At 44.5% G+C, this 24900-nt stretch overlaps 1 protein-coding gene across 1 annotated transcript; it reads left to right on the top strand.

Annotated features, from left to right (window-relative positions):
- Window positions 1–1737: 1737 nt before the first annotated feature.
- On the top strand, window positions 1738–22857 carry LOC108538388 (epidermal retinol dehydrogenase 2). The gene is made up of 7 exons (XM_017886438.1): window positions 1738–2465; window positions 6164–6510; window positions 10256–10387; window positions 13397–13496; window positions 15628–15772; window positions 16787–16912; window positions 20909–22857. Exons 2-7 carry the CDS (start codon window positions 6178–6180, stop codon window positions 21000–21002), a joined length of 930 nt encoding a protein of 309 aa, XP_017741927.1. The 5' UTR covers window positions 1738–2465; window positions 6164–6177; the 3' UTR covers window positions 21003–22857.
- Window positions 22858–24900: the final 2043 nt, after the last annotated feature.

Below are 24900 nucleotides of genomic sequence, written 5' to 3' on the forward strand. Positions count from 1 at the left end.
TACTCCATCTGCACATACTTCTTAGGAATTAAAAATCAATTTATTTTGATTAATATACTTATTTCCAAAAAAGGTACTACATTCACACGATTCAGTGGAGTGAAAAGCCTCTTTCCCATCCCGGACTCTCAGTGACCCAGTTTCCCTTCCTGAAAGACCACAGACAATACCTGGGTATTTGGTAAAGATAAAGGGGGAATTGGGTCAGAGGGTATATCCCTTTCTAATTCCTGATACATATTTGTTTTCCAGAAATGCACAATTTATACCCCCATATGAAGGCATTCTTTTAAAAAAAAAACTTTCAATTTGCAAGGCAAGAAATGTTTTACTATGCATCTCTTTGGCCCTAAGATCAAAGAAATTAAGCGCCTGTAGTCCCAGCTACTCAGGAGGCTGAAGCAGGAGAATGGCGTAAAACCCGGGAGGCGGAGCTTGCAGTGAGCTGAGATCCGGCCACTGCACTCCAGCCCGGGCGACAGAGCGAGACTCCGTCTCAAAAAAAAAAAAAAAGAATACATCACTTTTTCATGTTTATTAGCCCATGACACATGTTCTATCATAAACTGTCCATTCCTAGCCTTTGCCAAAAGAGACCCTTTAGAAATCCTTTCCCAGCTTTCAGGATTATGGGCAGTCCTCTGAGTTTCCCCCACATCAAGTCAAAGCAGGGCCCTTTCTAACCAGCAGGACCTCTGGCTTCTTTCACTGCATCACTGGTGCATCCCCCACTACTCACTCTCATCTTTTGTACTGATAAGATTTCTAATAATGCTCCAAATTTCTTTCTTGAGGTCCACCCAGGGCTTCTGACCAGAAAGAAGAGTGACAGCCCAGGATTCTGCTCAGAGAAGCCATGAAGATAATAGGAGGCTGATGTTTCCCAGTGTCCACCCATCTGAACTCTTGCAGGCAGACTACACCATCAAAGGCCCATTACCTGATGTTTCTCTGCCTCAGTCCACTCTCACTCCCAGGCGCTGCTCACCTCCACACCTTAACCCATTCTGGAAGGCCCTTTGAGTCCAACTGCCTCTCCTCCTGCAGGCTGGTTGTGGACTCCGGAGGCACCTGGGGTGCATGTCTATCACCCGCACTGTTCATGAATGTGTCTCCCTTCTCCCTCCGAAGCCCTGCAACTCCCCAGAGCCCCACACAGCAGTGTCGCTGGGTGGTGACAGCTGACCTGAAACCAGTGCACACACACTTACCCCACTCACCTTCCCACATGCTTCGCATAGCTTGCCACAGTTCGCTGCTGCTGCCTAAAGCACACAAATAACCTCTTAAGTACTGAAAAGACAGTCGAGGGTCTCCCCTGCACCTACTTTTCTAAGCTTATACGACCTGCCTGTTTCCTCTGTCACTCAAAGAACAAATGTGCAGTTTCTCTACTCCAGATCTGTCCCAGATATAGGCTGGCTAAGGCTGCTCTTCGACCCCTCACCACTTTTCCTGTCCTACTCAGCCCCAGCATGAATTTCAAACCCAATCTCATCCTGACTCCCCTGTTTTGCAATGTCTTTCAACATCCTATAATTTATTGTCATTTCTGCTCCTCATTGCCCCCAGAAAAGTTCACCCTCTATTATTAGCATCTCAGTGATGTCTTGTGCTTATATTAACTCTTTTACTGATTTATTAATGAATGTTTATCCTTTTTTTTCTTGACAGATATATCATCGCTGTATTTTCTGGATCGCCATACACCCAGATGCTTAATATATCTGGATTGGGTCAGAGTGCCTGGTGACTCTTACTCTATCTTCATTTCTCAGCTTCATTTTGTTAGAACAAATTTCCTCGCCCTCTTCCCCTAGGCCGCCTGTCAGCGCCGCACTCACTCCCGCCCCTGCCTGCACCCCACCCACTTCCTGGGGACTCCCGAGTCCACGCCCACACCCCTTACCTCCAAGGGGCAAGGAAGCTGTTGACTTAGGATCCCACGTGGAGCAATCAGATGCTGCTGGAGAACTCCCCTCACTGCAGGCTCCAGACAAACGACCTGGCCCCTCCCCCGTGGACGCCTACACTGCTCTTTGTTTTCTAACTCCAGAGTTCCCAGTCTCGGAGTTGTGCCTTGCAAATACCTGGGAAACTTTTCTAGCTAATGCCTGGGCCCCTCCCAACCCAGAAATTCCCATCTAATACTCTGGGGTGCAGCCTAGGCATTGAAACATTAAGCCTAAGAGAAATCCGACGCTCGCATCCAGTTTCCACCACCGAATTTCCAGCTTCTTAAATCTGCGGGTCCAGAAAAAGAAGATAGGAGTGCGGCCCACGTTGCGTGCTGGGGCTACTGCCGGCCCCACCCCCGGCGCTGCCGCGGCCGTCCCGCCCTTGGACTTGGCCTCTGGCAGCACCTGGGTAAACACCTGAACCTCACTGAGTTACAAGCCAGCGACTCGGGTGCCTGGGGCAGACAAGGCCGGCTTCTCCGCGGGCAGCTAAGGAGAGTGTCCTGGGTGAGTTGCCAAGGTCGTCGGTCCTGGGTGCTTTCTCACGGAGGAGGTGGCGCTGGCGGCGGTCGGGCGAGGCGGCCCTTTGGGCTGGTTTCACGCCGGGTCGCGCGCAAAGGGGCGCGGGTCGCCGAGCCGCGGCCAGACCCACCCGCGAGCTGGTGAGAACACAGCTCCTCCCGGGAGCGCACGGCTGCAGCGTCCCCGAAGCCCAGGCTCGCGTGGCTACGGCTAACGCAGACACCCCGCCCCCGGAGGTGAGCTGCCAGCCTCCCTCCCCACCCAGAGCAGAGGGCAGGTTGCCTCCATGGACCTTCTTCTGCGGTCCGTTCTGCCCAGGTTCCTTGCTCTCTGCTGCTCAGTGAATCCACCTCTCGGGCCCTACCACCCCCATATCGCCCCCTTTCAACCCAAGCTGTGATTGTCAGTCTGTCTGCCCTCCCGTTTCGTCCGGGTGCCCTCACCAGAGCCGACTTGCTGCCGCGCACTGGCCTGGGAAGCCGAGGGCGCCTGTTTGGATTGGGTAGGCCATGAGCTAGAGACACCCAGAAACCTGCCAGATTAAATTGTATATGCTCCGTAACATTCTAGGAAAGTCTGCAGTAAAATGGAACCGTGCATTCACTCTTGTTTGTAAGTATACTATAACCATATTTCATTGGTATAGCCAGGGATTATTAATTCATTTGCTTAACAGGAACACCAGTGGAAGTTCTAGCCATTAATTATTTTGCTGTCATTCTGTTCCTGGCACTGTTCTAGAAAGGCCTCCATGTTATGGCTGTGCCACATTATTATGGGGACTGAGGAGCAGAGGGGGAGACATGTAAGCTGGGAGGTGTTGGAATCCAAACAACTCCTCTTGCACCCCCTCCCCAACCCTGTGCACCCCACAGAGGACTTTGGGCAGGGCAATGCCTTTTTTTTTCTAATTTGTTCAAAGGTCTCACACAAGCTAGTAGTGACCACATAACGCTCCTTAATACTTTACCTATATAAACTGGTTTAATTCTCACAGCTCCTCTGTGTGGTAAGTATTCCTATGTACTATTAGAAACTCTCTTTTTAGAGGAGGAAACTGAGGCACAAGAAGGTAAATCATTTCTACCAAAGTTGTAGGGAAAATCAGTGATGTATCTGGAATTCCAAGCCAAACTTTAATCTGTAGACCTCATTGCTTATGTGGGTACCCAGCAGGCACCCTAAACTTCAACTGGGGAGGGGGGGTAACTCAGGCTGACAAGTTCTTAGAAATCTAGTAAGCATCTGCCAAGACAGTGTTAAAAGATGGACATATTTTAGGTCTTGCATCAAGCCAACATTGAGACAGTGAAACACTGAAATCTAGAATGTTCTGACATTAAGAGCGTTCATGTCACCCAGGTCAATGTTGAGACTTCTGGCCACTGCTGAGGTGCTGGAGCCCTGTGATGGGAGAAGTAGACCTCTGTCCCTCTGTGTGAATTCACATAGTGATATAAAAGGGAGTGTGGTGGTCTGACCAACTACCCTTGGTACGGATTTTCCAAAGTTGGCAATGCCCAGGCTGCTGTCTGAGAAGGGTGCCTAGGGTTTCCCATTACTGTGTGCACAGTCTGACCCTCATCCTTGCAGATCCACAGGTACAGGCTCCATGACTGTGTATTTGAAATAAGAGTCCTCTTTCAGGACACCTTCTTTTCCAGTTCTGCAGCACCTGGGAGGCCTGAACAATCTTCTGAAAGTTACTCTGTGAATGTAAATCAGAGCAGAGATCACAGAGAGTTTGAGGTCTATTTCATCAAAGCATGGATGAAAATGTCCTTCATTTGACCAGAAGGTCCATGTTCCTTAGAGCCAGCATTCTTATTCTCTGGACAGCCCTGGACACACAGGTCAAACCTGCCTTACAACAAACTATTTTGTCCCTCTGCCAGGAAAGCTATTGCTCAATATCCCTACCTCCCACCATCATCATTTGGATATCCACTCAAAGGGTCACTTTCCAGCAGACCTCTGTTACTTCCTCCCCCAAGCCCAATCTGAATCAGCTCTCCCATCATTCTCTCTATAGGACACTGCACTTTTCTTTATAACACTATGGCTTGTAATGATGTATTTATTTGTTTAATACGTCTCTTCAACTAGATTAGTTGGCTCACCTGCACAGAGATTATGAGAGGCTGCTCATCCCCTCAGCCTCAGTGCCCAGATAGAACCAGCACAGGGTGAATACTCAATAAACAGAACACATGAACCAATCTGGCCCGCACCAGCTAACCAGCACAGGGACCCTGAACAAGTCACGTACATCTTCTCTCAGATCCTCAGTCTCATCTGTACAATAAGCCAGGAACAACAGCCTGGGTCACATCAACTCTTGACATTTCCTAAGGGTGTGACCACACACCAAGTCCTCCTGTAGATGAATCTATCCACTCTTACTCATTAACCATAACTAGGCTGACTTCAGCCAAACTGTGAAGTGAAGACCTGTTGTTTTTTCATTACTGCCCTCCCGTCTCCTCACACCTGTGCCTTTGTCTGAGCCTCTCAATTAAGCACTCCATTCAGAGAAGGCTCCTACCCCCAGCACAGTATGCCCTCTGCTAAGTATGTCTTCTGTTCTCAACCTGAAGGAAATAAGACCTTCCCTTCTTTCTCAGCTAGTAGTTAGGAAAGCATTTTATATACTCATTCACACTAAAGTGTGAGTAACTGGTAGCAGGATGTAAGCACTAAGCTCTGGATGAGTTTGTCAAGGGGGGGCCTTTTATTCATTCAGCAGACCTAGTGGGTGCCTTCTTCGTGGGCAGTACTATGAATCTGAGAAATGTGATAACGTCTGTAAAGCACTGACTATAAGTCAGGCATTGTGGTGATACGTGGAACATTCTCATTTCATCTGCAAAAACACCCTATGCCACGGGACCAGTACAGATGAGAATACCAAGGCCCAGTGTTAGGCCAAGTGGCTCCCCTCTGGGGTTTACAGGTAGGCAGAGGCAGTGCAGGGCAGGAGTCCAGGTCTGCCTCCCCTCTGACCTTTAATCACACAGAATGGTAAGTGATGTGGAGTTGGTGGCGTGGGGACCTCAGAGCCTAGGGAAGGGCTGTCTGGTGCTGATCGCAAATCTGTCGGAAAAGGTCTAGAACATCTGGTTACTTCCTGTCAAATGCTTTCTACAAATAAGATTTTACATTTTCCTCTCAAATCTCAGATTTTATACAGTAATGCAAAATTAAAGAACAATAATGCAAATGAGAAAGCACAAACATCAAAGGAGAGAAAAATAAAGTCAGAGAGGTAGTAATTATGTTATAAACATTGTGATGTGGTCAAGACTTTGAACATAAAATCAGCCAACAGGATTCATGATTATTATGAAGAAAGGCTGACTGTGAAGAATAATGAACTTATTCTTTATGTTAAATTTGGGTGTGGTGGTTACAGTTCCTGGTTAACAAACATTTCTGTTGTATACTGCACGTAGCAGTCATGCAAATAATGTGCTGAGCTTAGGGCCAAGTATGAAAGTTGAGTAAATATAGTCCCTGTGGCTTCCTCCTCCCCCTTTCTGAATTCGGAGTCTGCTACCAGGAGAGCTGTTTAAATCACATGTCTCAGTTACTTTCACTATTTCAGAAAATAGGAACTCTGTGGAGTAAACAACTCAGAGGAAATGGACAAATAAGTCTTCACGTGAATCTGTCTTTCTTCATAGGTGTCAGCCAGAACATGTCTTTCAACCTGCAATCATCAAAGAAACTGTTCATTTTCTTAGGAAAATCACTGTTTACTCTTCTGGAGGCTATGATTTTTGCCTTACTCCCAAAGCAACAGAAGAACGTTGCTGGTGAAATAGTCCTCATCACAGGTGCTGGAAGTGGACTCGGAAGGCTCTTAGCCTTGCAGTTTGCCGGACGGGGATCTGTGCTTGTCCTCTGGGATGTCAATAAGGAGGGGAATGAGGAAACATACAGGATGGCTCAGGAAGCTGGGGCCGCAAGAGTGCACGCCTATACTTGCGATTGCAGCCAAAAGGAAGAAGTGTATAGAGTAGCCGATCAGGTAACTCTTGTGTGTTTACTATTATAATTTTTGACATATATCATGTTCTTTTTCCCTTGCCTTTCTCAGTGCCTGTTAGCCTTTCTCCAGTGTCCCTTTAATGTAGACAAGATTATGGGAGAATGGAAATTGGGATTTTTGAATTCTTATTGTATGCAAGACACTATGCTAACTACCATGTATGTATTGTAACCTTATAAAGTAAAACCCATTATTATCCCCGTTTCACAAGTAGGGAGACTAAGGCTTAGGGCAGGTATGTAGCTTACCTAAGAAACACAGCTAGTAAGCAGCAAGACTATAGCTGCCACTTGCGTCTATTGACACCTGAGTACTTGCTTCTAACATTACACTGCACTGACCATACCGGCCCCTACTACAGTATAAGTTAATGGAGGGATAGAGGCATCCTTCTTTGAGGATAAAGAAATCAAGATACAGAGACATTAAATAACCTGTCCAGGGTTCACAGACCTGGTGTGTGATAGAGGCAGGATTTGAATCCATATTCTGTCTGATTTTAAATTTAGGCTGTGTCCACCCCACCTACATTCGAAGTATTACTCTTAAGTAGTCGTAAGACAATCAAAATCTTTTATTAATCCTAAAGACTCAGTTACGTTGTCTTCTTTGGTGTTTATACAGATACACATAAAGCTTTCAGAAAACCAAAGCTCTGACATGAGGATGGTAAGGATTTTCTTACCATCGTAGAGGCACGTGCCCATCCCTCACAAGGAATTTTTTCTTTTCTTTTTTTTTTTTTTTGAGACGGAGTTTCACTCTTGTTGCCCAGGCTGGAGTGCAATGGCGCCATCTCAGCTCACGGCAACCTCTGTCTCCCGGGTTCGAGCGATTCTCCTGCCTCAGCCTCCTGAGTAGCTGGGATTACAGGCATGTGCCATCACGCCCAGCTAATTTTTTTGTGTTTTTAGTAGAGACGTGTTTTCTCCATGTTGGTCAGGCTGTTCTCGAACTCCCAACCTCAGGTGATCACCCACCTCGGCCTCCCAAAGTGCTGGGATTACAGGTGTGAGCCACTGTGCCTGGCCTAAGGATTTTTGTGTCCTCACATTGGCTTAAGTACTTCACTCATCACTCTCCTGGGACACTTTGTGCCTCCCAGAATTGCCCAGCTTATTGAGAAGGGAGGAACCAACCAAACCTGCCGTGAGCAGCCTGACTACATTGTAAAGTTACTCCATAGTTTCTAGGCTCAACCAGGATTTCCTTGCTAAGGTTTGCAAGTCCCTGGCGGGTAAGTTTATGACTTTCAAGTTTGTCTTTACATTTTACCTCTCTGCTACCAGCATCTCCAACCACAGGCTGCCCAGTACAGGCTGGAGATCCACACCTGACAAGTTTGCTCGGCCTACACTGGGCCCACTCTTCCAAGCACAGCTGATCTCACAAATTTAGCTACTTAGAAGTTAAACACCTGGCATGTTGACTTACACTGACTACAATTTATCTGGCCAGCCTTAAGCAATAATTGGTTGATATTCAAACAACGAAGATTGTTAGCTATGGCATAAACTAGTATGAAGCACTCTATAAATAATTACCTCCCTTTCCCTTTCCCCTGTAACGGTGATTTAGTTCTGCCCCAGGTGCTTGACTTCAGAAATAGCCAAACATGTCATTACCAGCTTATTATTCAGGTTTCATCACTGTGAGGTCTTGGAGGGAATTGCTTATGTGCTCCTCTGAATTCAGGGGAAGGAAATTACTCCCCATCTGTATAAACCCACCATTTCCACTTTTTATTCTGGATAGAAGGGAAAGTACCAGAGAATTTTTTTTTTTTTTTTTTTGAGATGGAGTCTTGCTCTGTCGCCAGGCTGGAGTGCAGTGGCACGATCTCGGCTCACTGCAACCTCCGCCTCCCAGTTTCAAGCGATTCTCCTGCCTCAGCCTCCCGAGTAGCTAGGACTACAGGCACGTGCCACCACACCCAGCTAATTTTGTATTTTAGTGGAGACAGGGTTTCACCATGTTGGCCAGGATGGTCTCCATCTCTTGACCTCATGATCCGCCCGCCTCAGCCTCCCAAAGTGCTGGGATTACAGGCGTGAGTTACCATGCGCGGCCAATACCAGAGAATTTTTAAGAAGTAGCCCATAGACAAGCAATCAAAGAGAAAGCTTTCAGAGTGATATGACAGCGTTTTGTCTCTGCTGAGTCTCCGATAACTTTGAAAGCTTGTATCCCTAGGCCATAGCTTAGCCTTGAGTTCAGGAGTCCATCCTTGGAAAGAAGAAAACCAGCCAGTTGATGAAAACAGGACAGGCAGATTCTAATCTGTGCTGTGTGTTTAAAATATATACAGTCATGCACCATATAATGACATTTTGGTCAATGATAGACTATAAACAAAATGGTGGTCCCACATTATGGGACAGATTATTACAGTATTTTTACTGTCCCAATGTTCTATGTTTAGATACACAAATACTTACCAATGTGTTAACAGTTGCCTGCAGTGTTCAGTGTAGTAACACACTGTACAGGTAGGTAGCCTAGGAGCAATGGCTACCTTAGCATATGGCCTAAGATGTGTAGTAGGCACACATCTAGGTTTATTAAGTATGCTCTGTGATCTTCACACAGCAACCAAGTCACCTAACAATGCACTTCTCAGAATGTATCTCCATTGTTAAGTGATTTATGACTGTATTTTCTTTTTTCCTCCATTTACTCCCTGACCCAGCCCCTTCTTCATTTGTGCGAAGTCTTGATCTATACCACATTTGGCTATAATGAAGCTATTCTTATGTCCCATCACATTGATTAAAATGAAATGCCACATACAGAGCACAGAACAAAGTTACTAACCACTGAGTAGAAGAACAGCTGTAACTGTAAATAGAAAGTAGCATTTCGACAATGGACTCATTTTAAGAAAAGAAAAACAGGAAAAGCACATCAAAACTTGATCTCTGGAGGCTGGGCACGGTGGCTCACACCTGTAATCCCAGCACTTTGGGAGGCCAAGGCGGGTGGATCACAAGGTCAGGAGATTGAGACCATCCTGGCTAACACAGTGAAAACCCGTCTCTACTAAAAATACAAAAACAAAATTAGCCGAGTGTGGTGGCGGGCACCTGTAGTCCCAGCTACTTGGGAGGCTGAGGCAGGAGAATGGTGTGAACCCAGGAGGCGGAGTTTGCAGTGAGCTGAGATCGGGCCCCTGCGCTCAAGCCTGGGCGAAAGAGGGCGCCTCCATCATCTCAGAGAAAAAAGAAAAGCAAAAAAAAAAAAAAAAAACTTGATCTCTGGTGCACTGTAGACTCAGCAATGGAAATAAACCAAACTGTATTTATTCATTTTAGACGCAGTCTCGCTCTGTCACCCAGGCTGGAGTGCAGTGGTGTGATCTTGGCTTACTACAACCTCTACCTCCCTGGTTTAAGCAATTCTCCTGCCTCAGCCTCCCGAGTAGCTGGGACCAGAGGCACGCACCACCATGCCTGGCTAATTTTTGTAATTTTAGTAGAGACAGGATTTTGCCATGTTGGCCAGGCTGTTCTCAAACTCCTGTTCTCAAGTCACCCACCTGCCTCGGCCTGCCAGAGTGCTGGGGTTACAGGTGTGAGCCACTGCGCCTGGCCCCAAGCTGTATTTTTAGAGTGCATAAACTCAGTATGAATTAACCAGGATAAAAAAAACATAAAACTGTGGGAAAATAAAACCTAGATCATATAAGGAATTACTACATTGGTGATGTTGCTCTTATTCTTTTCAGGTTAAAAAAGAAGTCGGCGATGTTTCCATCCTAATCAACAATGCCGGAATCGTAACAGGCAAAAATTTCCTTGACTGTCCAGATGAGCTTATGGAAAAGTCATTTGATGTGAATTTCAAAGCACATTTATGGGTAATAATTGTTTCTTCTCATAATAAATGTAAAGTTACTCTGGCATTTAGAAGTACTTTCCTCTTGCTCTTTTACAATGTTGTTAGCCTCTAAGTAAAGCAGAGACTTCTCAATTTTGGACTTGTCCTGGTCTACGCAGTTGTCCTCTTCTGATGCCACTTAATCTATAGTCCCCAGGACCTCTGCTCAGGGAATTCTACAAGGACAGAACTGTCCTCATGGTCCTGCTACCATGTATTGATTAGCTGCAAATGTTAGGGAATACTCCAGGTGGCTCACATATTTTCCTTAAAACACCTTGGTAAGATAAGGGATCATAGAACTTAAAAGATTTGCTCCAGGTTACTAAACTTTAGTTTAGCGGGTAACTAAACTTAGACAGGACCAGGGTAGCATTGTAATTTGCCTAAGCTGGGACACTTTTGGAAGTGAAATTCAGCATTATTAATGAGCAAGTGTTAATCAGGTCTGTTATGGGCAAACCAAAACCTACAGTCAACTTGGTTAGTACCCAACCAGAGAAATTAGAGGTTCCACTGGTAACCCGGGTTACCACCTGCTACCAGCACTAAAAGCACAGTCCTGACTTCTAAAGCTACCCACTCAATTCCAGAAGTTGCATTTTTCTGGCCTGTGCTGAAACCAGCCATCTCAGACCTCCCCACACTATGCATGCACCCTCTTGCTGCCTCTCCCAGCTTTTATTAAAAGTTTACTTTTATTTTACTTTATCATTTTATTTTAATTTTTTGAGAGAGTTTCATTCTGTCTCCCAGGCTGGAGTGCAGTGGTGCTATCTCAGCCTCACTGTAACCTCCGCCTCCTGGATTCAAGCGATTCTCGTGCCTCAGCCACCTGAGTAACTGGGATTACAGGTGCGTGCCACCACACCCAACTAATTTTTTGTGTTTTTAGTAGAGACAGGGTTTTGCCATGTTGGCCAGGCTGGTCTTGAACTCCTGGCCTCAAGTGTTCCATCTGCCTCGCCTCCCACAGTACTGGAATTACAGGACTTTTGACCTGTTTGGTTGCAGCCCTGCTCATAGCTCATCATTCCTGGGCAAGGCTGTCTCCTGGGAGTCTTTGCTGGAGATTTCTGAGCTCCTCCACTTTTCTGCCCAACTCTTCTTCAGCAGCCTTCAAATGTAGTTTGGAATTTGAAGATTTTCTGTCCCCGATTTCCACCAAAAATGTAGTGGTGCTGGTGCTATTCTTGGTGTTTTGTAAAGTTTTCAGGAGAAAAATGGAAAGATTCAGAGTTTAGTGGCTACCACGTTCCTACAGGAGCTACTGCAAATGATTTATCTTGTCCCAATTGTCCCTCTCTTTGGTGCTTGCTTATACTCATATATAGTTGGAATGAAAATAAGGACCATGGTCCCTGGAAGTCTCCACTCCCATGGCTTTTGTGTCCTTTTTTTTTTTTTCTTTTTTTTTTTTTTTTTTTTTTTTTTTGAGATAGAGTCTCACTCTGCTGCCAGACTGGAGTGCAGCGGCACAATCTCAGCTCACTGCAATCTCCACCTCCCGGGTTCAAGCAATTCTTCTACCTCAGCCTCCCAAGTATCTGGGACTACAGGCACACACCACCATGCCCAGCTAATTTTTGTATTTTTAGTAGAGACAGGGTTTCGCCATGTTGGCCAGGCTGATCTCAATCTCTTGATCTTGTGGTCCTCCCACCTCGGCCTCCCAAAATGCTGGGATTACAGGTGTGAGCCACTGCACTCGGCCTGACTCTGTGTTCTTTTCCTACCTCTCTGTTTTTCCCCAGGTGCCTTCATGTTCTCTCTCTCTCTCTCTGCCCCCACTCTCTCTTTCTCTCTTTCTTCTTCTCCTTCTACCTTCCTTCCTCCTCCTCCTCCTTCTTCTTTTTCCTCTTCTCCTTCTTCTCCCTCCTCCCTCCTCCTTCCTCCTCCTTCTTCTTCCTCCGACTCCGACTCCTCCTCTACTTCCTCTTTTTCTTCCTCCTCCTCCTCCTCCAATACTGGTGTTTCCCTGGCTCCTACCACTCCTCATGTCCTCTCACTCCCTTTACTTCTTCTGGGCAAGTTCATGTACATTCTTTAAGCATCTGCACGTTGCCAGGCACAAAGACAGTGACTCAATTGCTAGAGTGTCCGAGAGCTACCTGAAGGCTGGGCTCTCAAAGGCAGTATGCCTACTGAGAAGTGTCCCAACTCATGGCAGACCCTGGATTGTTTGCTGCACTGCTTCCTTTTGCTTTGTTTTGATTTCCCACCTCTCTCTACCTGTTAGTTTCTCTCTAAGACTTATTGCAATGCAGGCAAACAAGTAAGGTTTGGCCTTTGTAAGAGATCCCTTTTCTCACCTTCATGTCTTTGGATGTGATTAGTTACTCCTTTGTTGCAGAAGATGTCTTCTTCAAAAGCTCATTTCTGTCTCCTTTACGTTCTTTCTCCAGGCCCCCAATCAATGGTGAAGGTGTTGGATAGTATATAGATGTGCCCTCTTTCTAATAGATATTCTGTTTTATGAAATGGAACAAGAATAAGAAACTTATTTTAAAGAGTAGAGATGAGTTTAAAACAAAGTGCTCTTTTAAAATTGAAGTCAACAACCAGATGTCCTGTGAACAATGTTCAGGAAAAATTTGAAACTCAAAAATCAAGCTAAGGAGAGAGAAGGCAATCTAAATCTAAAGCATCATGTTTGTGGAGGTTTGGGGTTGTGGCTGCCACAACAAAGATTTTCCCATACTCCTTCAATTCTTGTCTTAATATTGTGTTGTTAAAAGTCAAATATGAGCAAAAACGTAAGTCTGAGTAAATTATTTTAATAATACTGGAATTGCCATAAAAAATTGATCTAAGAGGTTAAATAAGTTAAAATGATTGCTTTCCAGATGTTTAAGTTTTTATATCCCCATACCTTCAGATATTTTATGGGCTGAAAAAAAAGATTTTTTGATCACAACGAGTATATAAATATCTGATAAAATTATACAATGTGGCATTAAACACTAAAAGTTTTCCTTTGTCTTCTTAGACTTATAAAGCCTTTCTACCTGCTATGATTGCTAATGACCATGGACATTTGGTTTGCATTTCAAGTTCAGCTGGATTAGTTGGAGTAAATGGGCTGGCAGGTAAGAAAAACGTAGCCATTTACAATTGCAAAATTCCCTATAACTTTAACTTGCATAATAGCTCTGAATAATTAGCACTGACTTGATGTCCTAGTGATAAAGAATAATAAGCTAAAAAGTATAGTCAATAAGTGGTTGATAACTTGATCGTGTAGCAAAACAGCGCATCAGATAGACTTACGTGAAATTGGACTGTGCCCTTTGGAATCATTAGGTCTTATGCAGTCCCCTTTGTTTAAAAGAGAAAGAGGCCTCACTGATAATTTTTTTGCACAAGTGATCAACATAACAACTGTCCCCCAAACTTCACACTGACACTGTCACAGGATGGTAAGGAGGATGACCCTGTCTTCTCCTGAAGTTTCCCCTAAGTGATCTCCCCACTGCTGTGAGTTTGGATCAAGTTTCTTCACCTCAAGAAACCTAAAGTTAACTGCTTTGTTTTTCCACTGGTTGAAGACCTGCAGGAAGTGGTGGGCATTTTCATCTCCCTTGCAACAGCCAACTGACTTGACAGTAGCAGTGGGGAGGAGACAAAGAGATCCTTTGAGAGCCTCAACCAAGGAGGCCCAACTTGGGAGCTGGCTCTAGAAGGAAGAGAAACCTTGACCTAACCTACCATGGCATCCCCTAGAGCAAATGTCCCACGTCCTGGCTTACAAGGGTTGCTAAAACTCATCCAACAGAACTGTAGCAGCAACATTCGGGTAACAGATAAGCCACTTTGCCAGTTCGGTGGTTCCTAATGCTTTGAAGCAAAGTGGCATAGTTCAAGATTCACAAAACCAGTCTTAGCTCAGTATGTCCATCACATGAATAGGTTTTTCAGAACCACCAGTCACCCTAAATATCACCATTCTATCCTCCTTATGTCCCAGGACTTCCCTTCCTCTCTCCTTCTTAGAACTTATCAGGTATTATTCTTACCTCTCTCTTATATATCTGTTAAGTCACGGGCCTTTGAAATCATTCAGGTATATTTACAGCTCCTTATCAATCCTTTTCAGACAGAATATTCCTGTCTTCAGATACAGGACTCTCCCACCCGCAGCTCTTCTTAGAAACAAGTGTAAGCCTTTTGTATTTCCCATCGTGTGAGTCTTTACTCCCCTGCATCAGAACCACCAGGGATGCCAGTTTAGCATGCAGATTCCTTGGGTCACGGGCCATATCTTCTCATCAGAATCTCAGGGGTCAAGGGACTCAGCTGCATTTATACCTGATGATTTCAATTACCCTAGAAGCTGCTCTGGACTCCTCCTCCCCCTTCCTAGTCTCTAGCCTCTGATCCACTGTCTGGACAGCACTGGGGCTGGACAACCCAATGCCTGGCACTTATAAACTGGCTCTTGCCAGTTGCAGTAGCTGCACCGTAACATAGCAAGTTTAAATATGCCTCCTCTGAATGTGTGGGGCAAAGGAAAGTGTTAATGCACCTCAACGCCATTTCTTCGCCAAACATTTTCACTTAAGTCAATTGAATAGTCAGATGTTTTGTTAAAACAAGTATGATTAAAGACAAAAAGTTCAAAATGGACACAAGTGCCACTTTCCATTCCTCCCTCTGCCCCCACCCTGCATTTTCAAGGTATTGAAGAGGTGGAGGTTGAAGCTACCAAGCCCTTTGTTTTGTTTGTTGTTGTTGTTTTTCTGGAAGTGAAGGAAAGAGTTATAGTTGGAAGAAAACTTGATCTGAGAATCACAACCCATGCTGGCCTCTCTTGCCTAGATTCCTATATCAGTTAGTGTTTTGTTTCTTCTTTTGAATGTCTTCATGCCCCAATGGGATTGCAATTTTTTGAGACAAGGCCCCATGTAAGAACTAGCACAGGGGCTCACAATGCATTGACTTGCTAATAAAGTCCAGCAGTGTGACCTGAGGCAGGATCTCTGCAGCCCTTCTTGTGCTGGGCCTCAGTTGATCATTGTCAACTGACCCTGATCTTCAGTTAACCATGTCCCTTCCCACTCCCTACTCACTTCTTCCAGTGGGAGTAGACCAAGATTACACAAAAGGAGAACTCTGAAATTGTTTTCTTATTTTCTGCTGCTGTTAGCATTATGGGTAGACCTTAAGGTAATGCCATTTTAAAACTTTGGAATATACATGATCATGCTTTGTCTTTTGCAGATTATTGTGCAAGTAAATTTGCAGCCTTTGGGCTTGCTGAATCTGTATTTGTAGAAACATTTGTCCAAAATCAAAAGGGGATCAAAACCACAATTGTGTGCCCCTTTTTTATAAAAACTGGAATGTTTGAAGGTTGTACTACAGCGTAAGTATACCCTTTAATTTCACAGAAGCTACACTCTTAAAAATGATTTGCTATCTGTTTTATTTTGTTCTGTTTTTTAAAGTTGTTTAAAATATATTGTTCTGGGATTCAGTATGATTTATAAATGGTCTTAGAATTCTGAGGTCTTTCTTAGTATGTGTTTGTGTGAAGGATACCAAGTTGAATGGGAATGGTTTATCAAGGCAGTGAGTGTCTCTCTGATAGCCCCCCAGGCCCTGCATCTGCTCCTCCATCTCCCAGGCTCTCCTGTCCACATCCCCTTCCTGCCGTACAATCCCATTATGCCCCCTCTCTGATTCCAGGAGGACTGGCAATCATTGGAGAGACACTATCTTGGTCATACAAAAGGAGTTGCTATAAAGAACTATCATACACTAGGTGGCTTAAACAAGAAAAATGCCTTTCTCACAGTTCTGGAGGCTAGAAGTCCAAGACTAAGGTGCTCATAGGCTCTTCTCAGACAGGCACTAATCCCATTCATGAGGGCTCCACAATGGTGACCTAGCTACACCTCAAAGGCCCCACCTCCAAATGCCATCACATTGGGAGTTTAGGCTTCAACATGTGAGTTTTGTGGGGGACACAAATACCCAGGCCATAGCAGTCACAGACGCCCAATTCTGTATCTCATGGAGACTATAGGCAATGTGTTTTCAACAGCTTGCCTTACAAATATTTGGAATATTTGTTTAATATGATTTCACATATATGTATATTGTAATATCAGTGTGTTGATGAGAATCACTTTTCATTTCATATTTTAGTTATGTTACTACTGATTGACACATTTTAGTTATGTTACTACTGATTGACACTACTGCATTGACACATTGACAATAAAGGAGTAAATATAAAAATAATGAAATTTGAAAGGGAAAGAAAAAAGTGATAACATCTTAAAACCTTTTATCCCTAATTTGAAAATTATCTTTATTTGTAAATTTGGCCTTTGGGTTTTTTTTTTTTTTTAACTGTTGTCATTTTATATTCTAGCTGTCCTTCTCTGTTGCCAATTCTGGAACCAGAATATGCCGCAGAAAAAATAGTAGAAGCTATTCTACAAGAAAAAATGTACTTCTATATGCCAAAGTTTATATACTTCCTGATGTTTCTTAAAAGGTAATTACATTAGCTTCTATTACTTCCCTAACATGCCAATCTACAGTTTACTCGAAATCCCACCAGGAGAAGCCACTTTAAAAATACCTGATAAATTAAAATTCATTCATTTAATTTTGTTAAGTCCTGTTAATTCTATCATTGTGACCATTGCTGACACAATACCAAATTTACATAGTTGCAGTGCCCCCCCATGAGTCAAGAAAATGGGGTCTAACCCTTCCTGCCACCTTAGTATCGAATTATTCTGAAAAAGAAGTGGATGTACTGGCAGATAGAAAGATTGAAATGATCATTTTTAGGAGAGATTTTCTTGTGCTCATGATAAAATAATCCTGTTGGAATAGATATTGTATCCATGCCTCCTCAGGTACAGGGCCCCAAAGTCAAGGCCAGACAGTAAGCCAAGTGCTACAGAAATGTGTGGTATGGGTACGATTAGTAATACATAATAAATTCGAACTCTTAGGATGATTAAAGAATTTGAGGGAAAAAACGTAAAACCACCTCTTAAAAGCACAAGAAAGGGCTGGGAGCAGCGGCTCACATTTGTAATCCCAGCACTTTGGGAGTCCAAGGTGAGAGGATTGTTTGAGGTCAGGAGTTCAAGACTAGCCTGGGAAACAAAGCAAGAACCTATCTCTACAAAAATAACAAATAAGCCAGGCAATGGTAGTGCAAGCCTGTAGTCCCAGCTACTTAGGAGCCTGAGTCAGGAGGATTGGTTGAGCCCAGGAGTTTGAGGCTGGTACACACCTATAGTCCCAGCTAGTCAGGAGGCTGAGGCAGGAGGATTGCTTGAACCCAGGGCTTTGAGGCTGCAGTAAGCCACGATCAGACCACTGCACTCCATCTTAGCAACAGAGTGAGACTCTGTCTCTTAAAAAATAAAAAAAGTACACGGTGACGCATGCCTGTAATCCCAGCTACTCCGGAGGCTGAGGCAGGAGAATCGCTTGAAACAGGAAGGCAGAGGTTGCAGTGAGCTGAGATCACGCTGTTGCCCTCCAGCTTGGGCCACAAGAGTGAAAACTCCATGTCAAAAAAAAAAAAAAAAACAGTAGAAAAAGCATTCTTGTGCACCCTTCCCTGCTCTCCATGGAGTTTCAGTGCTGAAATTCATAGGTACTGAATGAGCATTTGACCCGGTTACAAGGATAGTGGTGCGCTGCTAATTCCTGTTACCTAAATTCATTTTCTAGACTGTAACAGGTCATCTAGTTAAATCTTTCCTCACTGGGCTTTCTGCTCTGTGAGGAAGCACCTTGAGTTGAAATCTGCCTCGTTTGAACTTCACCTCATTGGTTTGTGCTTCTCCCTCAGCTCCATGTGCAATTCCATCAGTCTTGCCAATGACAATTCCTAGTTATTTGAAGATAGATATTATACCTCACATCCACTACATGGCCAGCAGCCATTGCCCATCCAGTGTACAGAAATTTCTTTTCTTATTAGCTAATTATCTCTACTTTGTGCAATGAACCAAATGTCATTCTTGCATCCTATCATTTCTCCAGGCTTCATCTGGCACAGGAGGGGTCAGAATGCCTGACTGAGGCTCTGTGGGACAGAGCAAAGGATCCTTGATAAGCAATTAGAAATCCAGGCTTATGATCCCACTATTTACTAAGCCTGTGACTCTGAGTATGCCCTTTATTCTCCAGGTTTTGGCTTCTTCATTTGCAATGTAGAGACAATGTTTGTCATAGTTTGTAGATTCGTGTAATGCACTGTTTATTGGGCAGGGTGTGCATTCACAACACATTAAGTTCTTTTGCTTAATAGATAGCAGATTATAGTATAGTAATGCCAATGGTAAGAACATGGAACTTAATTTTTCTACTTTGAATAACTGTGGAGATTATGTTTAGTTTTATGACATACTAGTTATGGGACATGTTTTGAGAGAGGATTAGATAGCTGTTGAGTAAGCCAAAGGCAAGGTGAAGAAACTCAGTAAAGGCAGTCACATCAAACACTCCACCAAACATTCATTCAGCAAACATTCAGAGAGTGCTGTGTGTGTCATGAATCACCCACTATCCAAGGATCTGCGCTCAGGGTTACAGCAAAGAACAAGACAAACAGTGGTCCCTGCCCATGTGGAAATCACTTCCTGTGGGGTGAGGGAACAGAAAAGAAACAAAAAAAAAAAAGTAAAGTAAAGGAAAAGACCATAAGTGCTCTAAAGAAATAAAAAGCAGGAAAGGGAAAAAAGGAAATCCCACAGTGGGAGGTAGATGGGTGCAAGTTGAGTTTTACTTTTTTTTCTTTTCTTTTTTTTTTTTTTTTTGAGATGGAGTTTCGCTCATCACCCAGGCTGGAGTCCAATGGCGCGATCTTGGCTCACTGCAACCCCCACCTTCCCGAGTTCAAGTGATTCTCCTGTCTCAGCCTCCCGAGTAGCTGGGATTACAGGTGTCTGCCACCATGCCTGGCTAATTTTTGTATTTTTAGTAGAGTCGGGGCGTCACCACATTGGCCAGGCTGGTCTCGAACTCCAAGTGCTGGGATTACAAGCGCGAGCCACCGCGCCTGGCCAAGATTTACGTTTTTTTTTAAATTTTACTTATTTAATTTTTTTTGGAGACAAAGTCTTGTTCTGTCACCCAGGCTAGAGTGCAGTGGTGTGATCATAGCCCACAGCAGCCTCAAACTCCCAGGCACAAGTCATCCTCCCACCTCAGCCTCCCAAATAGCTGGGACTATAGTTGTGCACCATTATGCGCAGCTAATTTATTTTTATTTTTTTAGAGATGGGGTCTTGCTATATTGCCCAGGCTGGTCTCAAATTCCTGGCTTCAAGCAATCCTCCCACCTCAGCCTCCCAAGGCATTGGGATTACAAGCATAAGCCACCACATCTCGGCGAGATTTAATTTCTTTTTTCTTTTGAGACAGACTTTTGCTGTGTTGCCCAGGCCAGAGTGCAGTGGCATGATCATGCCTCACTGCAACCCCCCACCTCCCGGTTTCAAGCAATTCTCCTGCCTCAGCCTCTTGAGTAGCTAGGATTACAGGCATGTGCCACCACGCCTGGCTAATTTTTGTGTTTCTAGTAGAGACAGGGTTTCACCATGTTGGCCAGGCTGGTTTCAAACTCCTGACGTGATCTGCCCACCTCAGCCTCCCAAAGTGCTGGGATTATGGGCATGAGCCACCACGCCCAGCCTGTGAGATTTAATTTTAAGAGTGGTGTTTAATGGGTGGGGGGAGTCTCATAAAGAAGGTAGTATTTGACCAGAGACTTGAAACTGTGGAGGGGATGAACCACTTGGAGATCTTGGGGTGCCCCAACAGGGGAACAAGGAGCATGGGGTCCTTTCCTTTACTCCCCACCTTAGGATAAGTCTCAGGTTTCCTTTGCCTGCTTTGTTTCCTTGCTCTGCAGTATTGAGTGCTAAGGCCAGTGGAGCAGAGTGCTCTGTTGGGATGATGATCATGCATATATATGGCTTTGCAGAGGGGCAGACGGGGATGGAGAAAATGAACAGTGTTAGTTGAGTCTTGCCCAAGGTTTGAGGAGTTATTGCATCTCATCCTCATAGTAGTCCCAGAAAGGCAGATTGATGACCTCATTTTCCAGCTAAGGAAATTGAGGTCTGTGAGCTGAGTCAGTTGCCTAAGGTGGCATTGCAAATGACAGAGCTAGGATTCCAGCCAGGCTCATCTGCCCCCAAAGCCCATGCCTACACCACAACACTTCACTGCTTCCTCTCTGTCATTGTACAGTGGAGTGATGCTTTGGAAACCGAAATGAGAAGTGAATTGAATAACTTAAGTAAAGCCACAAAACCTGTCAAGGCCCTGGGCAATTGTCCTCTGATATAGTGAAGAAGGCCCAGTGACCCTGAGGCAGGTAGCAGTCAGGCTGCATAGTGTGTGCATGACTGAATGACTGCATCTGCCGCAAGAGGTGACACTGCTTTTCAGTAGAGGTGGTAAAGAGGCTTTCATGAATGATAATCACGAAAGTTTATTCTTGTGTTCTCTTTAGCTTTTTGCCCCTCAAGACAGCACTGCTTATAGGTGACTATCTTGACATCTTTCATGCAATGGATGGCTTTCTTGAACGAAAGAAGAAGCTCTAAAGACCAACTCTATGGCTGAGGTCATCTGATACACAATGTTACATAATGTGTACTTCAATGAAGAAAAGTATTTTTGTCTGATAGTGGAATGTAGCTGGAGACCAAAAGTACCACTCCTGTTCTGTTATCTGGACTAGAATTTTCAACCAATGCATTTGAAAATAATGTTGCTATCACCTATTAGGTTGAGTTTTGGTTTTTTCTTTTGCTATTTGTTTTCCAAAAATAAAGACAGCCCATTTTTGTCATTTCCATTTGCCACAGATGTAAGAAAGTGATAAGCCATGGCCACAAGCTGCCCTGAGCTTTTTGGTGGTTGGGGAGGTGGCTCAAATGGAGCCGGTGGCTGTGGTTAACCTGCATTGGGGAGCAGGGCTGAGGGGTGAAGAGGACATGTGGGTATCCAGTCAGAATGCCCTCTCTCCAGAGGACACACAGCTCTGGATTCCCACCTCCTTGCTCTCCGCTCTGGCCTTTTTGAACCTATACCACCTAATGTAGAAAAGCCCCGCCTCAGATGCCCTTCTTTCCGAAACAGCTACACAAATACTTATTTCTGAATGCCCTCCTGGATACGCAGACTGAGTGCCAGTCTGGCTAAAGGCCCATCCAGCACCATTGTCCCCAAGAGCCTTACTGGGCATTCCCTGAACCCCCCTCAGAGGCGGTGATCCTAGACCAAACTCTTAAATAGAATCACTTTTGTTTCCTAGAAGAGATCAAAGAGTGGTTGCTTCTTATTTTGAAGATGAAATTCTACCAAGTTAGGTTTTTTGCTATCTGTTGATCCAAAAAATATATTCGTGCAATTAATTTTAAGTGTTTAACTTAGTATTTCAAGTTGGGATTCAGGTTGAGGCATTTTCCTGCAGAATGGGCAATTTTATGCATTTACATTCATCAGTGCTGCCCTCACTTCGGATCTATTGTATTCTTACAGTTTAATCAACTGGCAAAGTGCTTTCATGCCTTGGAGATTAACTACAAAAGCAAGATTAAGAAAAATATGTTAATTACCATATCCCTGGAACTCCTTCTCAGGCTGGCGGGGGCAGCCTTGCAAGAGAAACAGCAGCCTTTGTCTCTTCCCTCTTGTGGGGAGCAAGGAAGGGATGAGCGGTACCTTGGGAGACCCTGTAAAAGTCTAAAGAATTGAGAATTTGACTATCTTGGGGGTAAAATGCTGTCATAGGGGCAGTGATCTCAGGGAGTGTAAACTCTGGAATCCACTGTGGTCTGATTTACCTTGAGTGGCCTCCACAAACATGACAGCCCTGTCCTGTATTTCCTTTCCATTCAGAAAGCCTTAAAAAAAAAAAAAACTTGTTTTATGATAATACTATAACAATCATAACTCAACATTTACTGTGTCTGGCAGCAAATTAAGTATTTGACAAACGTTATTTCATTAAACAAGACTGTCAATCATTACTCAAAGAATGATGAAGGTATTTGGTGTATGCCAAAGAATAAAGGCGTTTTATTTCACAGAGTGACATCTTACTCCACTGTAGATGTGTACTGAGAGGATAACAAAGGCCCTCTTAGAGTCACCCACCGACGTTCCAAATCCTTGGTTAACAAGGTTAATTAAGGAAGAAGCACAATATTGCTGTAATATTACAATTCCAGAAGCGTATCTTCTAGGGTCCTGTCTATTTAGTTGAAGAATAAAGCTCAGACTCTTCGAGGATTCAGTACAACAAAGGTCTGGGAGCACTGCAGGCATCCCCCACATCATAACATCATTAATAGCAATTATTTCTAATTGGAGTGCATCTTGGCTGGACTATGACAAAGCCCTGAAATTCAATTGTGGTTTTACAATACCCATAAAATTGTCTAAACAAATTCAGATTTACTTGAGACACTTCTATGAGAAGAGACCACATGTAAATTAGAGGATTCTAGAGGCCACTAAATAACAAGGTGATTTAATGCCCTGGGGAGCGAGGAGTGCTCTCAGCATGTGTGTCATGCCCATTTCCATCCGATATTTAGTCCTAATGAAGCCATGACCAAGAGCGCAACACCTAAGCAATCCTGAGGAAACGGAGGCACACAGGGCCAGGGCTGCGCCCCATGCCTGGGCATTCTGCCCTGCAGGGCGCATCTTCCAGCATCTTGTACTCACTGAGCTGCTCCAAAGCAGAGAAGAATTCTTGGTGTAAGAAGGAATTTGACTGGGTAAAAATGTGTGCCACACAGTGTTTGTATGTGTGGTTTTACATTGTGATGCTGTCTTAGTCCACTGGCTGTGTGTGTGTGTGTGTGTGTTGGTGTGTGTGTGTGGTTTTAACATTGTGATGCTAGTCCCAACACTGGGGTGTGTGGTGTGTGTGTGGTTGTGTGTGGTTTTAACATTGTTGAATGCTGTCTTGGGCCACTGGAAGGCCACCATAACAAATGCCACAAATTGGGTACATTTAAAACCACAGGATATTTAATTCTCATAATTCTGGAAGCTGGGAGTCCAAGATCAGGTGGCACTGATTCATTTTCTGGTGATGAGGCTCTCTTGCTGGCTTGTGAGAGAGAGAGAGGGTGGGAGGGAAGGGGGAAGGGGAAGGAGAGGGAGGGAAGGGGAGGGGGGAGGGGGAAGGGATGGGGAGGGGGAGGGCAAGGGTGGGGGAGCTATTTCTTCTTCTTCTAAGGACACCAGTTCCATCATAAGGGCTCTACTTTCTTGACCTCATCTAACCCTAATTACCTCCCAAATTCCCATATCATTCCTCATAAATTTTGGGGGAACACAGACATGCAGTCCATAACAGATGCCAAGATAGAAAAAGAAACCAGACCACAAATGACATTTATACTCCTTAGAGTCCTCACGCTGAGATGGTCACAGTTCATCAGATGAAATCATTTAAAATCTTGGAGGCAGAGTGAATTGAGAATGCCTGAAAGAAACTAATTCCAACCTCCAAGAGTCAGCACTTGAGAAAAACATGACTGAGAATCTGGGCCACCAGACAAAAACTGTTGTGAAGCCAGAAGTCCTGTGCAGAGCAGCTCTGGGATGAACATGTCTGGTACTAGGCACCCTCAACATTCCAGGTTCATGAACCAGGTTGGACTGGGAGCAGGGCTCACGCATGTAATTCCAGCTCTTTGGGAGGCCAAGGCAGGAGGATAGCTTGAGGCCAGGAATTCAAGACCAGCCTGGGCAACATAGCAAGACCCTGTCTCTACAAAAAATTTAAAGATTAGCCAGATGTGGTGGTGCACACTTGTAGTCAGAATTCATCACATGACTAAAGCAGCCCTCAAAGCATGCTGAGAAATATAGTATTGATTTTGCACCACCCTGAGCCACCTAAACATAGGGGTTATAGTAATAGGGGTCCTATTACTATGAGAAAAGATAAGAAAAGATAAGATCCAGATGTTGGATGTTAACTTACAGTTTCTGCCACAGTCTTTCACATATATTTATGTATTCTCTTCTAATCAGATAGAACCCACAGACCCTCTCCACTGTAAAGATCTGCCCAGTCACTGCAGGTCACCAGAAGTCCAGAACCTATGGGCTAGGCAGCACCCTCTATCAGATCCTAATGACCCCTCATGGCCGAATGACCAAGAAGAGACAAGGTGAGTGATTCACCCCTATCTCACTCTACATACAGTGGTGCATGAGAAGCAGGATAGCCATGAGTCAGAAATGAGAAGGAAAGGAGATGGGAGGAGTGAAAGGGAGGGGAAGGAAGGGGAGGAGAGGGGTAAAAAAAAGAAAAGAGAAGGGGAGGGGAAGGAAAAGAGGAGAAGAGAGGAGGGGATTCAAGGAAAGGGGAGAAGAGAAGAGGGAAAGGGGAGGGAAAGGAGAAGGGAGGGGGAAGGAAGAGGGAGAGGAGTAGAATGAGGGGAAGCCAGGAAACTTTCCATTCAAAACCAG

This window comes from Rhinopithecus bieti, unplaced genomic scaffold (assembly GCF_001698545.2).
Source record: "Rhinopithecus bieti isolate Rb0 unplaced genomic scaffold, ASM169854v2 scaffold_15501, whole genome shotgun sequence".
Lineage (NCBI taxonomy): Eukaryota > Metazoa > Chordata > Mammalia > Primates > Cercopithecidae > Rhinopithecus > Rhinopithecus bieti.